This window comes from Seriola lalandi, unplaced genomic scaffold (genome assembly GCF_002814215.2).
Source record: "Seriola lalandi dorsalis isolate HSWRI2012SDOR001 ecotype SW California unplaced genomic scaffold, Sedor1 jcf7180002054497, whole genome shotgun sequence".
Taxonomy (NCBI): domain Eukaryota; kingdom Metazoa; phylum Chordata; class Actinopteri; order Carangiformes; family Carangidae; genus Seriola; species Seriola lalandi.
Window position 1 is genome coordinate 478,281 of NW_019525050.1, and position 15,818 is coordinate 494,098.

General features: G+C 39.2%; 1 protein-coding gene across 7 annotated transcripts in view; it reads right to left on the minus strand.

The window, feature by feature from the left end:
• Positions 1-15,818, minus strand: part of klc1a (kinesin light chain 1a) — a 49,940-nt gene that overhangs the window by 29,446 nt on the left and 4,676 nt on the right. For 6 of the 7 annotated variants that reach the window (XM_087175770.1, XM_023412996.2, XM_023412994.2 and 3 more), the window contains exons 2-6: positions 12,027-12,294; positions 10,770-11,000; positions 9,649-9,727; positions 2,951-3,179; positions 1,536-1,623 (exon numbers count right to left, since the gene is read on the minus strand). In XM_087175770.1, the coding sequence (XP_087031896.1) occupies positions 1,536-1,623; positions 2,951-3,179; positions 9,649-9,727; positions 10,770-11,000; positions 12,027-12,293 (894 nt within the window). In that variant the 5' untranslated portion in view covers position 12,294. Of the gene's footprint in view, positions 1-1,535; positions 1,624-2,950; positions 3,180-9,648; positions 9,728-10,769; positions 11,001-12,026; positions 12,295-14,531; positions 14,664-15,818 lie in introns of those variants that run through there. The other variant, XM_023412995.2, reaches the window with a different exon arrangement.

Genomic DNA, 15,818 nt, shown 5'->3' on the forward strand with positions numbered 1-15,818 from the left:
GGGGGATGGGATGCGGAGGGCTAACCTCAGCTTCACAAAGTGGAGAGTGACGACGGTCCAGACAGTGGAGACACAAGCCTGCTGGGGTTAACACAGTTAGTCGACCTGCTGTGTGTTTACAGTCACACTGACAGACAGAGGTTAATGGATCTGAGAACACGCCTGAGTCAATCATTTATGGATCCTTTGAGTTCACTCTCATAGTCACAGTCTTGGACAAATACATTAGCAGTGTTTGGGAGAAATGTAATTTAAAATGCATATGTAGGTAAGCCTGAACACAACCAACTGGAAATCCATTGAAACGTATTATTAGCTTTAACTTAACCTAATCTTCCAAAGGTAAAATGCTCTTGATGATTTAAATAAAGGCACTTAGCTGTGTTGTATTACTCACTTTGCGTACATTACTTATTACCTGTAAACTGGTGTTTATTATTTTTATCCATCTATTACTACATGTATTTGTTTGCCTTATTTGTCTGGTTTTGTATGTTCTGAGTTGGTGTTGTTGTTAATATGAATACAGAGGACACATAGCATCTGTTCAATTTTCTTTTAGTGTAGACAAATGCATAAGCCTTTATACTGTTTATTTCCAACTTGTCTTATGTTATTATTATTATTACTATTATTACTATTATTATTATGTTTTTATCTTGCATTATTGTTGGGTATTTTATTCCTTTTTAATAATTCAAACAGTACTTTACCTGCACTGTCATTATTATGACTGTCTCTGTGTTAAATTTGTTACCAGAGGGGGAGCTGGGAAAAATATTTTTAACTGAACTCTATTGATCCCTGAGGGGGGACAGGGACAATGCAGCAGCCCAAAATAACTGTAAAGCAAAGAGTATAAAGTAAGAACAGTATGAGAAAAGAGAAAATATGATGGTGGATGCTTATTATCTTTGTTCAAGTAACTACCCTAGCTCATGATAAAGTGTTTATCACACTGTAGCTGGGGGAACCACTGTTTGTGCTCTTTATATCAAAAGGACGGACTTGACATTTTTGGGAAATACACAGAGAGAAATGAGAAGATCAATACCAACCTTAGGTCTGCACGATAAATATGAAGCTACTGCTACCAGCTGGTTAGCTTAGTTTAGCTCAGTATAAAGACTGGAAACAGTTTGTTTTTGTGTGGATTAAATAACTGATGTATCACATATTAATTAATGGATGTTGTCTTTGGATAGAGCAGGGCTAGCTGTTTCCACCTGCTAAGCTAACTTTCTGATTGCTGTAGCTTCACATTTACCCCACAGACATGACAGTGGTATCGATCTTCTCACCGGATTCTTGGAAAGAAGGATTCTGAAATGTCAAACTATTTGTTTCGTGTCGTTGAACAGGTGGAGTAAATAGTTAAAATGTAGCTTGTGCATTTTGTGCTAGGTTTATATTTATTTTTGAGCTTTTAAGCAAGTTCGACATTTATAATATCAATTTTGATTTTAATTACGTCACAAAAAATATTGTGGTCTGCTAGAAAAACTTTGGCGTAATGCAGAGAAAGTTGAACTCACAGCTGGATGGTCCCTGCCGAGAGTCTTCTCCCTAATGGCCAGAGCATCATTCAGCAGGTTGGCTGCTTCCTTGTATTTGTTCTGATCCCTGCCAGACAGAAGCAAACCAACAGAGTCAGACAGAAATACACGGATACAGATGAACAGAACGACAGACAAGCACAGAATGAGAAGAAACATAAACTATGACGACAATTTCCACTAATAGCCCATTATTTTCAGGTGACATGGTGGAAATAGCTTCGTAGAAGTTCCCACAGTCAGTGTAGCAGTCCGCTGACAACAAGTCCACCCAGTCTCTCTCTGCTTCAGGGTAGCCAAATCAAAAGCCTGAGCTCACTATTCAACGGATAAGATTTGTGGAAGGAATAAACATGGCAACAACCCTGTAAAATACTGGTTCGGCTCCTGTGTGTCATTCTTTTGTTCTTTTCTTCGTGGACTAGGAAATTAACACTCGTCTATTTCTGTTACTGTACTGTAAATCTTTGCTTGCGTCGGGCTGTGTTTGCTATGTTCCATGTCTCACGTAGAAAGGCATCCAGCTCTCCCTTTGGAGGCCAGTCAGACGATGTTTTGAGGGTGCACACCAATGGCTTCAAGGGACATGCCTCAGTGTTGTGAGGGTGACAAAAACACAAAACGCTATTCCCGTTATAACATCTTTCTCTGTGGGAAAAAGTCTGACTTTTGTAGGATCTGAAGCTAGCATTTAAATTGTGCTATGGAAGCCACAAGGTTATTAACATTCCTTTCATTGATATCTACCAAACAATGATACTTCCAAACACTGTCCCAGCATTCACCAAGAAGCTCCTGCTCCATTCTGAAATCCCAGCAAGGCTTGTAAAATAGTCACAGGGGCCAGGGACTTTGAGGATTTACGAGCTAATGAAGGCGCTACCAGTGTGAACTAAGAAACAGAAGCACTTCCAGGAAATTGGATATTAGTCCTAACATTGAACAGTTGTAAATATTTAATATTACAATCATAAAAACTACATACACCTACATACAATGTGGCCTTGATTCTGAGCAAATACATCAGGGCTGTGATATTTCATTAAAACCTTGTTTCATTTGATCTTTTCCAAACTGATATACATCAGAGAAATGGTTTGCACAAAGAGCCCCATCTAATAAATACATTGTTGATAGCTGATGTAGTTTATAGTTACATTATTATACTCTAGGTTGAAAGGTGCAGGTAAAACATTTAATCACAATAATCTACTCTATTGATTTTCTTACTGTGTTTGCCTGTAATATTATATTAACAGGAATATAATCCCATTTATCACTTGACAGGTTAATCTCCTGGACTGCATAACAGAGCACTGAAGGGCAACAACCCAATTTCGAAAACCACTGCAATAGTTCAGGACCAATTAACATACTGGATTTGATTGACTAACCTGTAAACGAGGGCTAGGATGTTGAGCATGGTGGCCACATCTGGGTGGTCGTGTCCAGAGGTCTTCTCCAGGTCCTCCAGGGCCTGTTTGCAGAGAGGCACAGCCACCTCATACCTGCCCTGGGAGGCGTACTGGATCACCAGGTTGTGGAGGGTCCTCAGACGAGCCGGGATCTCATAACCTCCCTGCTGGGCAGCCGCTGCTGCAGCGCTGCCATGAGCCGGCTGGACTGGAGACGCAAAGAGGAAAATGGAGAAGACGGAAAAGATAAATACCACTGTGGCTTTTAAAATTCCAACAGTTTTTGTTACAGTTATGTGCAAAGGTCTACTGTACTAATTACCATTACAATTTCCTACAACTATAATCTGCTTATTTTGTCCAAAAAAACATCAAAACCCAAAGATATTTGACTTTTTCAATCACATAAGAGAAAAGCTCCAAATCCTCACGACTGAGAGTTTGGAAATAATTAATTTGTAGTTTCTCTATTTCAGAAATCTGAAAAATGCATTGCTTAAGACCTGCCCATAATTTAAAAATATGCAAGCTAAAGAATGACTTATTGTATTGTGTTCGAATATGAGTCAAGTCAAGTCAAGCTTGGTTTCAAATATCGCAGCTTTTCTTCTGAATTTGGATATTTGAATTCATACAAATGGGTCAAAACTGAAACCATAACAAACAAACAATAGCTGGATGTTAACATATGTCCCACAGATAAGATCATTCATTCATAAACAATGTCCTCATTCTGCTGCAGTGCACAGCAAATTCGGCGGTTAGTGTGTGTTACACTTAACGGGGTCAGGAGGACATGACTGGAATGTCTCTCATGACATACCGTACGTCTGTCAGTCTTTCTCTATGTGAGTGTGTGTGTAAGAATGTATGAATGTGCATGTGAGCGAGAGGTCAGGAAACCACCTAACCGAGGTTCTTATTAAAGGCAGGCAGCTCTATATTTACTCTGAAGGAGAGTTAGTGGCGTTTTAAAGTGGGAGCCGCCCACGGCAATAATAAGACTGACCACAGTGAAGAGTTCGGACACTGAGTGATACCGGGTGTTCGGAACCACTTGCACCAAAGCAGCCTGTCACTACTTACTCTCACAGACATGTATCTGGCCACGCCCGACAGCATCTTCAACAACATTTCAAAAGTATTTACATCTGACACAAGAGACACGAGGCAATAAGGTTTCTCCTTCTGGTTAATCAGCTGATTATTTTTCTAAAATGTCAGAAAATGATCAAATTAAAACCTTTCCTACAGCGCAAGAAGATTCAGCAACTAAAACCAACAGATATTGTCTATTATTATTATCATCATATATGATAATGAAAATCATCTGATCCTTACTAAAATAATAATTATTTAATTATAAATATAGCTGCCTGCTAATCAATTTTCTGTTGAGGAACTATTCAATTAATTGGCTAATCATTTCAGTTGTAGATATGGGATGTCCAGTCAGTAAGTCGTTCATACGCTCGGACTGAAAACCTATTTTCAGCAAATTGTCCTTTTCAAGTTTGCTAAATATCAACTCCATAGCTGAGGTCAGGCCAGCAAACTGTTGAGTGTTTTATATCTACATCTATTTATTCACATTCTCATTTATTATGCTTCTTTCCCCTGATTGGTCCCCGTTCTTTTACAATTTTGCATGTATTTGATTGAAATATCTATTCAGATTTCTTGTATCTGTGAAGCTCTTTCTAACCTTAGTTTCACAAGTGTTACATAAATAAAGTTTTACTTACACAACAACAACATAATATCAATGTCATAATGTTATTCACAATTCATTCCTCAGCTGTCTTAGTTTAAAAACTCTTCTTTAGCCATATCCTCTCTGCTGGACGACAGGACTCTATTGAGGTAAATGAGGTAAACTTAATAAAATATCTATTTATACATATATGTAAGATATATATTTTGGCTTAATGTTTGCATGTTAGTTAAAGAGTCTTTTGAAAACAATAAAGAACTCAATTTTACACATCAGTATCAGTTTAGCAGTCTTGGGGAGTCCTCATTAGACCAAAAAGCCATCCAGATGTGTTTATGGAACTTGATCTGCCAGTCTACTTTAAACCTGCGAGGCTCCAACGTTTATGGAGATGAAACATTAAATCACTGGAATAGGCTTTTTAATGGACCCTTCAGGTCCAACTGAAACTGTAGCCAATTTGTCCAATTCACTTACAGACACAGGACACTAAATCTTTACAAGCTCATTCACTGACTCACTGTGGATAACAACAGAGTTAGCTAAATGACTGAAATGTAAATATTTGTACAGAAAAACTGAATATGAGCCTCAGGCTAATTTAAAGAAAGGAAGGGCTGTCGTCACCATCATCATCCTTCTTACACCATTAGTTTCTTCCTGCTGACAGCAATCTACCCCAAACCCCAAAAGCTTTTCAGGCAGCCTGAATAAGCTTGAGGAGGAAAGACATCTCATCTACTCCAGCGTTCACCCAGTATCCACACACACACACACACACACACACACACACACACACACACACACACACACACACACACACACACACACACAGCTCTGTTTCACACTGTGAGGATTAATGCCAGTGGAAACGGTGATGATGTGTTCCTCCGTTTGCTGTCAGATCCTAAATGCATCCCATCTCTCTCTTTCTGCCCACAGTTTTCTCTCAGTGCTTTTCCTTCCTCACTCATCCCTCCCCCGTCTTCATTAGAGCTGGGGTTGATAGCATTTTATCAGATCTGGATCCAGTATCAAATCCACTTATCAAATCCAAATCCTTTTGAATCATTCATCAAATCTGATTATGTTCAAGTTTCATCATATAAATAACTAAGTGTTGTAAAGAAGTATAACTCAAAGATTTAATTTAGACATTAACATTAAATTAGCCTAACTAATGTTGACAACCTGTATCTCCAACCTGAAACTGAGCTGAGTAGCAAAAGATCTGAAATGTTGATTATTGAATGATATTGATTGTTGTGACAGGCTGAAATAACAGCTGGAACAAACTGAGTTTTACACCTGATTTTTCACAAACTATTTGATCCAAATAATGAAGCTCCTGATTCACAACCATGAGATTAACAAGCTCTAAATATTGATTAGATGCATAAGAAGTTGAACTGGGACTTTCTTGTATTTAACATGCTGCGATCAGCTGATAATTTCTCTGGAGAAGAGTCTCCACTCTGTTCACTCTGGTCGTAGAGAGATGCTACAGAGTGATATGTCTTTTCACTCACACACCATCTTTGTCAGAGTCCAGTCAGCAGCTTGGAGAGAGCACATTAACCTATAGACTAAAGTGGAGCTGTTACACAATGAACATTAATTAGCTACAGCTGATATAATCCATCATCTGTGGCGTCAGCACCAGTATTAAATGAGAAGCTGCTAACATTAGCTGTGTGTTTGTAACATCTCAGGAAAGATAAAAAGGTTTGATAAGAGATTCGTTAGCGTCAGAGATTCATTAGCATCCAAGTTTAACGAATCTGGGTTATTTTGCTGCCCAGGAAATGGATCCAAAATAGAACTGGAGGGCTGAAATGTGTTTATGTGTGAATGGGTGTGGATGTATAATTACTGCATTACTGTATGTGCTCTGTCCTATTTACTTGTACAAGAACATGTTTTTTTTTTGTTTTTTTTTATTATTACATTTGTCTCAGACCTCACTTATAATTACCAAGAGCTCATTCCAAAGTTCTATTAAACTGTAAACAAGTCTCTCTTTCAACTTTAATTTAAAATACTGGTGGAAGTACTAATACAAATACTGGTGATCTGTCATATAAAAGCTTTCCGATTTAGGCAACTAAGGATTGTGTACATTAATTAAAAATGTATAATTAATTGTTTAAATTGATGTTAAGAACAGTGTTTATTTGTAACAAATTCCACACAATTGCTTTTATCTGTTGGTATAAAACCACAGCAAAATAAACAATAAATTTTTTGTTCATCCTCCTCTGTTTGTAATTTCGGGGCTTACTTGATATATACCCTTTATACTGACATTACTATCTCAATAATTCAGACAAATGTCATGTAATTTTATTTCTTTCATTATTATTCAGTATTGACCTCTAAAGTGAAAACCTTTTTATTTAGATTTACGTTGCTAAAAGTCAATCTTCTGGCCCCCCCACAGCGATATGCTATTAAACCCCGTCTCTCGTGTACAGTCATAATTCATTTAGCAGAGGTGCTCAGCACAGAAAAGGCTCCACCACCACCACCACTATGGAAAATGCAAAAAAACAGAATGATGAAGCCAGTTTTCCATTTTAAACATCAAAAAATGTAGCTCTCTTATTATCCCCAAAACAACCTGTTCTCCTTCCTTTGCTCTACAACCTGCACTGCAATCATCATATGGGCCAAAACACAGGAGTCTGGATCACAACCTAGAATTACACCCACGAAACACTGTAGGAAAGCAGAATTACCACCGGCCACATTCTCAAGTTTACAGAAAGAAGAGAACAGAAAGTGTTTATTGATCTTTCTACCTCTTAAGGATACAGCTGGTGATTTTCTATATTGTTGTTATTTCTAACAAATCTCATGAAAAGATCAAAGTTACTAATGCAGTAGTCTGTCTCTCAATACTTATATCTGTCTTTGGCTCTTAGCTATTGGCCCATTGGTTCCTACTGAAGATGTAAAACTTTAAAAACAAGCCAGAAATATATAATTTCCATAAACAACTGGGCACCATAATGTCTAGAAAACATGCAAATAGTGCATTAGTTGGGGACTATTTTCAGCTGCGTATTAATCCACATTTGATGCTCGAGTGAGTTTTTGGGGCAGCAGGATGGTGTGTGTGTGTGTGGGGCCGATTCAAAACAAACTACAATGTGTGTGTTCATGGTAATGATGATGTCAGTGTCATTACAGTGTGGCTCACTGATGTGTTTCTAACAGTTCTTGGACACAATGGGGCTCTACAGCACAGAGGAATGAGATATATCAGGCTGTAGAGACGCACAGCACTTGTAAGAAGGAGACATTTATTGTTATTTTTGGCCTTTTCATGGGTTTTGTTGATTATAAGAAAAATATAGGACAATGGCAGAGTTATTGTTTAAATGCCCATATTGTGTGAACTAGTTAAGGAAATTAAATTTCACATTTCAGTTTACCGATTCAGCTTCCCTTTCAAAAATTCACTATTCTACCAACCACAATGTGAAGTTACACTCTAAATCTATTTGATTGGCCCTCATACTGTCAAGAAAATGAAAAATACCATTTAATAAAATTCCAAAATCCTAAATTAAATTATTAAGTTTATTACTTTCATCCAAAATTGTTCTGAAAGATCAATTTCCAGCTGGTGGTTTAAATTAAACAGTTTAATAAAGAAGAAATTGGACTGGAGTGCACAGAGCTGGAGTCTGGCTCGGACAGAGTATGAACCCGTCTGCTGTCCATTTTGTCAGCAATTTAAACTGGCTGATAAACTGGTGCCAGGAGCCAAATGGGAATCACCTTGGTGCAAAAGGAGTTTAAAAACACTACCAATGCCAAGTTTCAGGACAAACTGCTGGTGTGTATTTCTGGAGGTCAGAGTCAGTTGTCCCAATCCAGCTCAAAGTTACAGAATATTTCCTCAAATTCAGATTTTTCAAACAGCCAATTTAGTGCTGTGGCATTGAATTTATAATTTTATTTGGTTTCACAAAGACAAACAGGTTACTAGGTTACTAGGCTACTAGAATTGTATGCTTTACTTTTTTTCAGATTTTAAGCATTTCATTGATATTCACAGCCAAAAAGGTTCATATCAAACACAGCTGAGGTATTTTTCGACACATTATTTCACCTGACAACAGCCACACAGAAAGAACTTGCTGTGTCCTTTCTCTGTTCTCTGGAACTATATAAAACCAATGTGGTTGGGAGGTTTTTCCTCCATTTGGCCTCCCTCCAGGCTGAACTAGGTCCTGACTAATAGGCCTTCACAGCCAACACAGCTTTACTGTCTGGGCTACTGAGGTACTGGAAGATCACCCCATCAAACACTGAGGGAAGGGGTGGACATGAAGAGTGGGAGCAGAGAAAAATGAGAGTGCGCATGTGAGAGAGAGCAGTAGAGCGAGACAGAGGGTGTAATTACAGCAGATAAAGATTGATAAGGCTTAGGAAAAGTGCAGAAAAGCAATGAATGACAGGAAAAAGTCAGCGCCATACATTATGCGATATATTCAGACCCTGGGGACGTCTACTGACTACGCTTTGGTGTATTACAAGGGTGTTGCTAGTCCAAAGATTGAAGTTTTGTTTCAAAGGAAGGGATCAATTTTACAGCAGTGTCATTTTCAAAATAGCTGTTGCCATCAAAAAAAAAAAACAAAACAACTTGCAAGTCATTGGCAACAGTCTGCAAAGTAACAACACTGTGGAAGCTGCAGCTTTTACGCATTATGCACATGTACTTTATGATGCATTTTCAGAAAAATATTTTTGATGATATTTGCCTTTTTTCTTATTACAGCTATTTGTGTCTACAGGCACAGGTTCAGATTTGTACCCACATCACAAAAGGACCCATACAATTAAATCTACATCCTAAGGCCAGGAATTATATTTCATATCTGGGTCCATGCTTGAAAATGCTTGAGAGTCTCCCAGAGTGGAGGGAAGAAGACGGAGGTAGAACACTTACTGCCTGGGGCTTGGTCATCCTGGTCATCCGGGAAAAGATCGTCCAGAGTCTCTTTACTGGAGTCAGAGTCCTTCTCCTCCTGAGAGGGGAGGGTGTGAGGGACAGAGTGAAAGAGAGGAGGAGGGCAAAGACAGAGGGGAAGGAGGGGGGACAAAAAGCAAAAGGAGGGGAGATTATAAATGAAGTGACTCAATGTTTTCTAAATCCACAAAGGAACATTTCCGACTTATCTGCTGATGCAGTCATTCTGTACCCTGGGTCCAGTCCAGCATATTTCAAAGCACTTACATTGATAGCTTTCACTGGTCTGTGCTGCTGATAAGGTGTTTAGGAAAGTGAGTTAAAATAAACCCAAAAATTACAGGAATCAGTGGGAGAGAAGGTGCAGCAGGGAATAAGAGTCTTTCACAGGAATGGGAGCTCCTTAACAAAACAATGCTGAGCTCATTCACATACTTTACACAAATAATCAAACTGAAAAAGAGATGCTCTCAGTGACTGATGAAGCCCAGCTGCAGTCACAACAATGAATTAACTACTAAACCGCTCAATTAAGCACTTTCCTTCAAGAGCTGCTTTCCTTCCTTGTATGAAACTGTGTCCCTCAGTTGTCTAGCAATATGTGTACTTTGATGAAATTCTTAAGATTTTCTATTATCCTGATTATTGTGTGGCCTTTGCAGAGATATGCGCTCTCTGAGAACTTTCTAGTTTGCAAATGTGACTCAAGAGTGAGAACTACAACTCCAAACAGAAAATAAACCAACTGATTCTCCCTTATTGTAGCAACGCTTATGAGCAGTTTCAACCAAATCTTGCATACTTTACACACTGAGACATGGCCATTGCTCTTTCCCCAAATTTAACGTCTATATGTGAATCCTTTTTATGTAACATGGATTGCTATGACAGTAAATATGTTATTCAGTGGTGCACTGTGACTGAATGTCTATCTGTCTCACAAGTGACTCTCAGTGCTGTTACGGATCTATAGTATCCCTACTCTACACTGGAGTTTCATTGTTTTGAAATCCTGCTTCAGCTATCAATAAGATGTTTGGTCAAACATATGAAACATGAGGAAATGAAAACACATCCTGAAGAAGAAGCTGAGGACTCACAGATGGAGACAGGTCCTCGTCGTACTTCTTCAGCTGGTTCATGAACTCCAGGTGCTTCTTCTCCTCCTCCAGCTGGGCCACGCTCTGCTCGCTCTTCTGCAGCTTCTGCTGCGTCCCGGCCAGCTCGTCCCTCAGCCACTGGTTCTCCTGGCAGAGCCGGCGTACCTGAGCTCGGAGCTTTTGTTTCTCCGACTCCACCGAGCTCAGATGGCTCGACAGCGCCATCATCACCTGGGCGAGGACGAGGGGGTTTCTTTAAACACTAGAGTTCCTTCATAGCTCAAGAATACAAACCATATCACATAGTTTGGATGTTCAAGTAGAATAAGAATAAATTCAGTTAATGACTTAATACAAAATATAAATACTAATAAAGGCTGTAATTGTACACATGCTTCTTTGGGTTTAGGAAGACTTCATAGCAATATTTATTTTCTAAATATCATTATTCAGGATATTTGATGTTTTAAGGACAACAGACTGACTGTTCTTTGAATAAATGGACCAAAGTACAAGATATAGTGGCAGCATCATGTATATAAAGTAGGGTAGTAAAACTGGGATAATAGTACACTACCCACCCAAACTAAATGTGTGCCCACTAATGTTACTGTGAGGCTCCATGGGTGGGAGCATCCACCTAATAGCATATGGTCTAAGGTGAAAGGCTGGGAGGGGTGTAATTAGACACAGAGTTTGAGGCACAGAGACATTAGGGGTGTTAGAGCAGGAAAACGATGTTGAAAATATGAATCACACTGTAATTCACCACAACTGAAGCAAAAATCTGGAGGTAGATGTTAACGTCTGCATGGGGGACTTGCAGTGTATTGTATATTTATTGGACAAAGCCTTCTGGGAAAGGGGGATGAGAGGCTAAGGCACCAACAATGAGTCATCACTGACTCACAGGCCGGTGTTTGCCAACTCTCTGCAAATATGCATTTTTTAAATGTATTTTTGAACTGTAGAAGACGTACTTTTTTCTGTTCTTTTTCAGGAGGCTTTTGGAAATACTTGTGTTTACAAATACCCACTTCCAGGACAGGAACTGAGTGTTTGGAAGATAATAAAGCTACAATGATTAGTCAATCAACAGAACATTTTTCATTCAAAACTACCGAAGCGATGCCAAATATTCTCTGATTCCCCTCTCAGGCGAGATGATTTTCTGCTTTCACTGTCACATAGCATTGGAAACTAAATGTTTTTGTATTTTTGCTCTGTGAAGTTGTGATGTGAATTTTCGTCACATACCTGTGCCTCGCTCAGCCCGAGTTCCAGCATCTCCAGGGACTTGCGGATCATGTGGGACTTCTCCTCCACCAGGACGCCCTCCTCATCCTGCTTCAGGCAGCGCAGCGTGCCCAGCAGGCCCTCCAGGATGGAGTGGTGCTCCTGCTTCAGGGCCTCCAGCCCCTGGATCACCTGCTTGGTCCGGGAGATGATCTCATCCTGGGACAGCTTCTCCCCAGGGTCCTCCTCCTCCTTCACGCACACCATGGTGGACATGTCCTCACGCATTCTGCAGATTTTACAACAGAGAAAGAAAAAGTTGAACATCATAACGATGTATTCATCCATTTTAACAGTGGCTTATGAAGATCAGACGATTCCAACCAAGAAAATTGAATGCCAAAGCATTGTATAAATTTACATAACACAGTAAAAAGGCTGTATAAAATGAATCTGACTTGAATGTCCTCAGAGAACAAACATGAGGCTGTAATGAATGCAAGAGAGCAAACAATTTTCTAAATATAGACAAAAACAAGGAAACTAAAAGCAGCTTATTGTCATCTAAAGACTCTGAACTTATGAGGACACTAGCATCCACTTGTCTCATGACTTCTATGGTTGTTTAGTCCTGACAGAAAAATAAATTACATTTAACGCAAGAAAGGTTTAACATGGCTGTGGTCGTATATGACCAAAAACCTGTTAAGATTTTCATTGGTTGCACCGGTGAGTCCGACATTTATCTTTGTGTGTGAGCATGTGTGTGTGAAGCCCCTACTCTGCCTCTGATTGGCTCTGATGTTCTTCTTCGCTGAAGAAAGTGGGAAAGAATAAGGTATATGTGTGATACCGCACCCTGTAGATTCAGATGTTTCATTAAAAGTTGCAATCTTCTGACCTTTTCTTGCTTCATGGCCAGTTAACAGGCCTGACAGTGATTCATCTCCCTTTACAATTCATACTCAGCTGACAGAGAGAAAAAACATTGGCTGAACCGAAAGGTTAGCCCATATGTTTGTGACTGGATGGTTCTTGGTTCAGGAGTCCGGGTGGTTCGGGTTGAAGGAATAAAAATGAAATGTTTTTGGTTCCCTCTAAACCTCAAGGTGCCTTTGAGCGAGGCACTGACTGAACAACCTGCTCTGTGGGAAAAGCTGAGTACAGAGTGTGAGCAGCAGCAGGGTGCTGCAGCAGAAGAGGCTGGATAAACACAGGTTAAGTGTAGTGTAGTATTTGTGAAATGCTGTTTGAGGTGCTCTAAAAAAAACCGAAGGAGTCATCACTTAAGCTTTAAGAAAAACAGGGACTTTGGTTCAGCTGTGATGAAAAGTATAAACCAAACCACAGACGTTAAACCTGCCGCCTGCTGACAGTTCAAATCCAGATCTGAGGCTTGTGGGCTCTGTGTGGTTTACAGATAACAGATAACAGATATGAAGTGAAGATTGTCAGACAGGAAAAACATTGCGAGGAACTGGTAGAAAACAACACACAAACATTTTAGATTACATAATGAGTGACTGAAACTACTCTAAATTACTGCTGTACTTTATATTTGCTTTATTAATTGTTGAGCTGCAATGATTAGTCGATTAATTGATAAGTCTATTGACAGAAAATTAACCAGCAGTTATTTTGATAATTGAATAATAGTTTTAGTCATTTTATAAGCAAAAATGACGAATATTTGCTGTTTCTAGCTTTTCAAATATGAGGATTTGATGCTTTTCTGTGTCAAACAATATAGTACATTTCTTTATATTTTCTGGCATTTTATAATCATTAGTTGCAGCTCTAATTGCTTGGTAACCAAGAGAGTTGCATCTTTAATATGAATTCAAGCCAGGATTTATTAGCTCTACCTGTATGATTTTAACTAAAATATGACCCAAATTTAGAAAAAGCAGGTAAAATATACAGTTTCATTCTGATACCATTTTGCGCTCTTGGGAATTTGAATATTAATCCTCCACTGCAGTAACCAACTCTAAACATTCATATTCATGATTACAATATCTCCCATAATCATCAGCTTCTTAGTGCTGCCATAATGCAGTCATAGCACATAATCAGATCTTGAATCAGCCTTGGTGATTAAGGAAGTACATAATTAGTTGTAAAAGATAAACTGGTGATATTATTATGGTACATATTAGCAAAAGACTATAAGTTAATATTTGTTCTTTTGATATTGTCCCTCAACACACTCCCCGTGCGCTCCTTCCCACTTCATCCTGACTTTCTTTGCTTTGTATTCATTACACACATACATGCACACACACACACACACACACACACTTAAGAGGATTATGACTGAGCACTTTGCCTCAGCACTTGTAGCGAGCTGCCTAATAAATCTCTGCAAGCACACCAAACTGAAACTGAAGACATTCTCTCAACTGAATAATTACAGAATCTCTGACTGAAGTTAAGTTCTACTGCATGTCTGTGAAAAATACAGAAATGAAACTCTGGGTGTGACTGTCCTGATATTAGTCTTATACTTGATGTTGCAATGCCCACCTCAGTATAGAAAGCTGCTGTTGTACCAGGTGAAGACAGCAGACGTCTCCTGAACTGCCTCAGATTTCACATTTCGGTTGAAAAGTAGAAGAAAAAACAATAAGCTGAAGATCGCCCTGAGCAGACGAGGCAGACGGAGGAAGGGCTACAGCCCTGATCACTCCATGTGACTCAGCAACCGGCCTGCAGCCTATCAGCTGACAGCAGAGCAGGAAGCTGACACTGTGCGCAGGAGGAGATGGGAAACAGCAGTTCCAGGTGAGCAGCACTGTGCAGCACCAGGGGGATTTTCACTGAGATGAATTTGAAACAACTTCATTTGCAGAAAAGGGTTTCCAAATGTATTATTTGCAAACAGCCATGAGGCTGATAAAGCAAAGGTTTTCATGATTGTTTGTGTTTATGCTCTATTTGCTCCTCTAATTTTATTTCAGGTCCAAATGACACTGTAATGATGCAATTATTTTCTTATAAATGCCTACAAATAAAGACAATGAGGTGAAACTAATGATTATTTTAATTATGGATGGTCAAGAAAAGATTACTCCTCACAACCTGACTTTTAAAGAGAAGAAAGAGGAACAAAAATACAGTCTGTGCTTGCACTTGCAGCACATTGTATCATATGAGTCATTTTGATATTGCACTTATAAATACTGTTTTTACACTTCAGTGACTCTACACAAATGAGATAAATCCTGTTGATTTATTATCACTGGTATTTATGTCACCTTACCACAAACCGAAAAATTATTTTTATCATTCACCCATCCGGTTAAAAGTTTTAAGACTGCTGCACCTGTAACTATGGCTGCCTCTAACAATTACTTTTTTTAAATTCTTATTATTGATTAACCTTCAGCAATCAACATCCATTCAGCAGCCAATCAATCCAAAGTGAGTAGTTTATGCCCCAACAACACAGAGCAAGTTCAATTTCTAACCACTGGAAACATCCCAAATTGCAAAGAACAAGACAGACAACAACTATCACTGCAGGCAGCGCAACATGGAAGTGAAAGTGACAGCACGAGCCTTTCTTCCGGTTCTGATCCTACAGTCTTTTATTTCGGGCATCAGATGAGTCTCAGAGCACAAAGCAGCACAAAGGGAAAGGCAGAGAAAACTATTTCTGATGTTAACTTTTGAAATGTAAATAGGCTTGAAGCTGAGCACCCAAGGGACGCTTCAGCTCCTCCTATAAACAGGTTGAGGCTGTGATACAGTAGGAGGTGATCGGGAGGCTGTGGTGGTGGGTAAGGTATGGATGGGGGGGGGGGGGGGGGG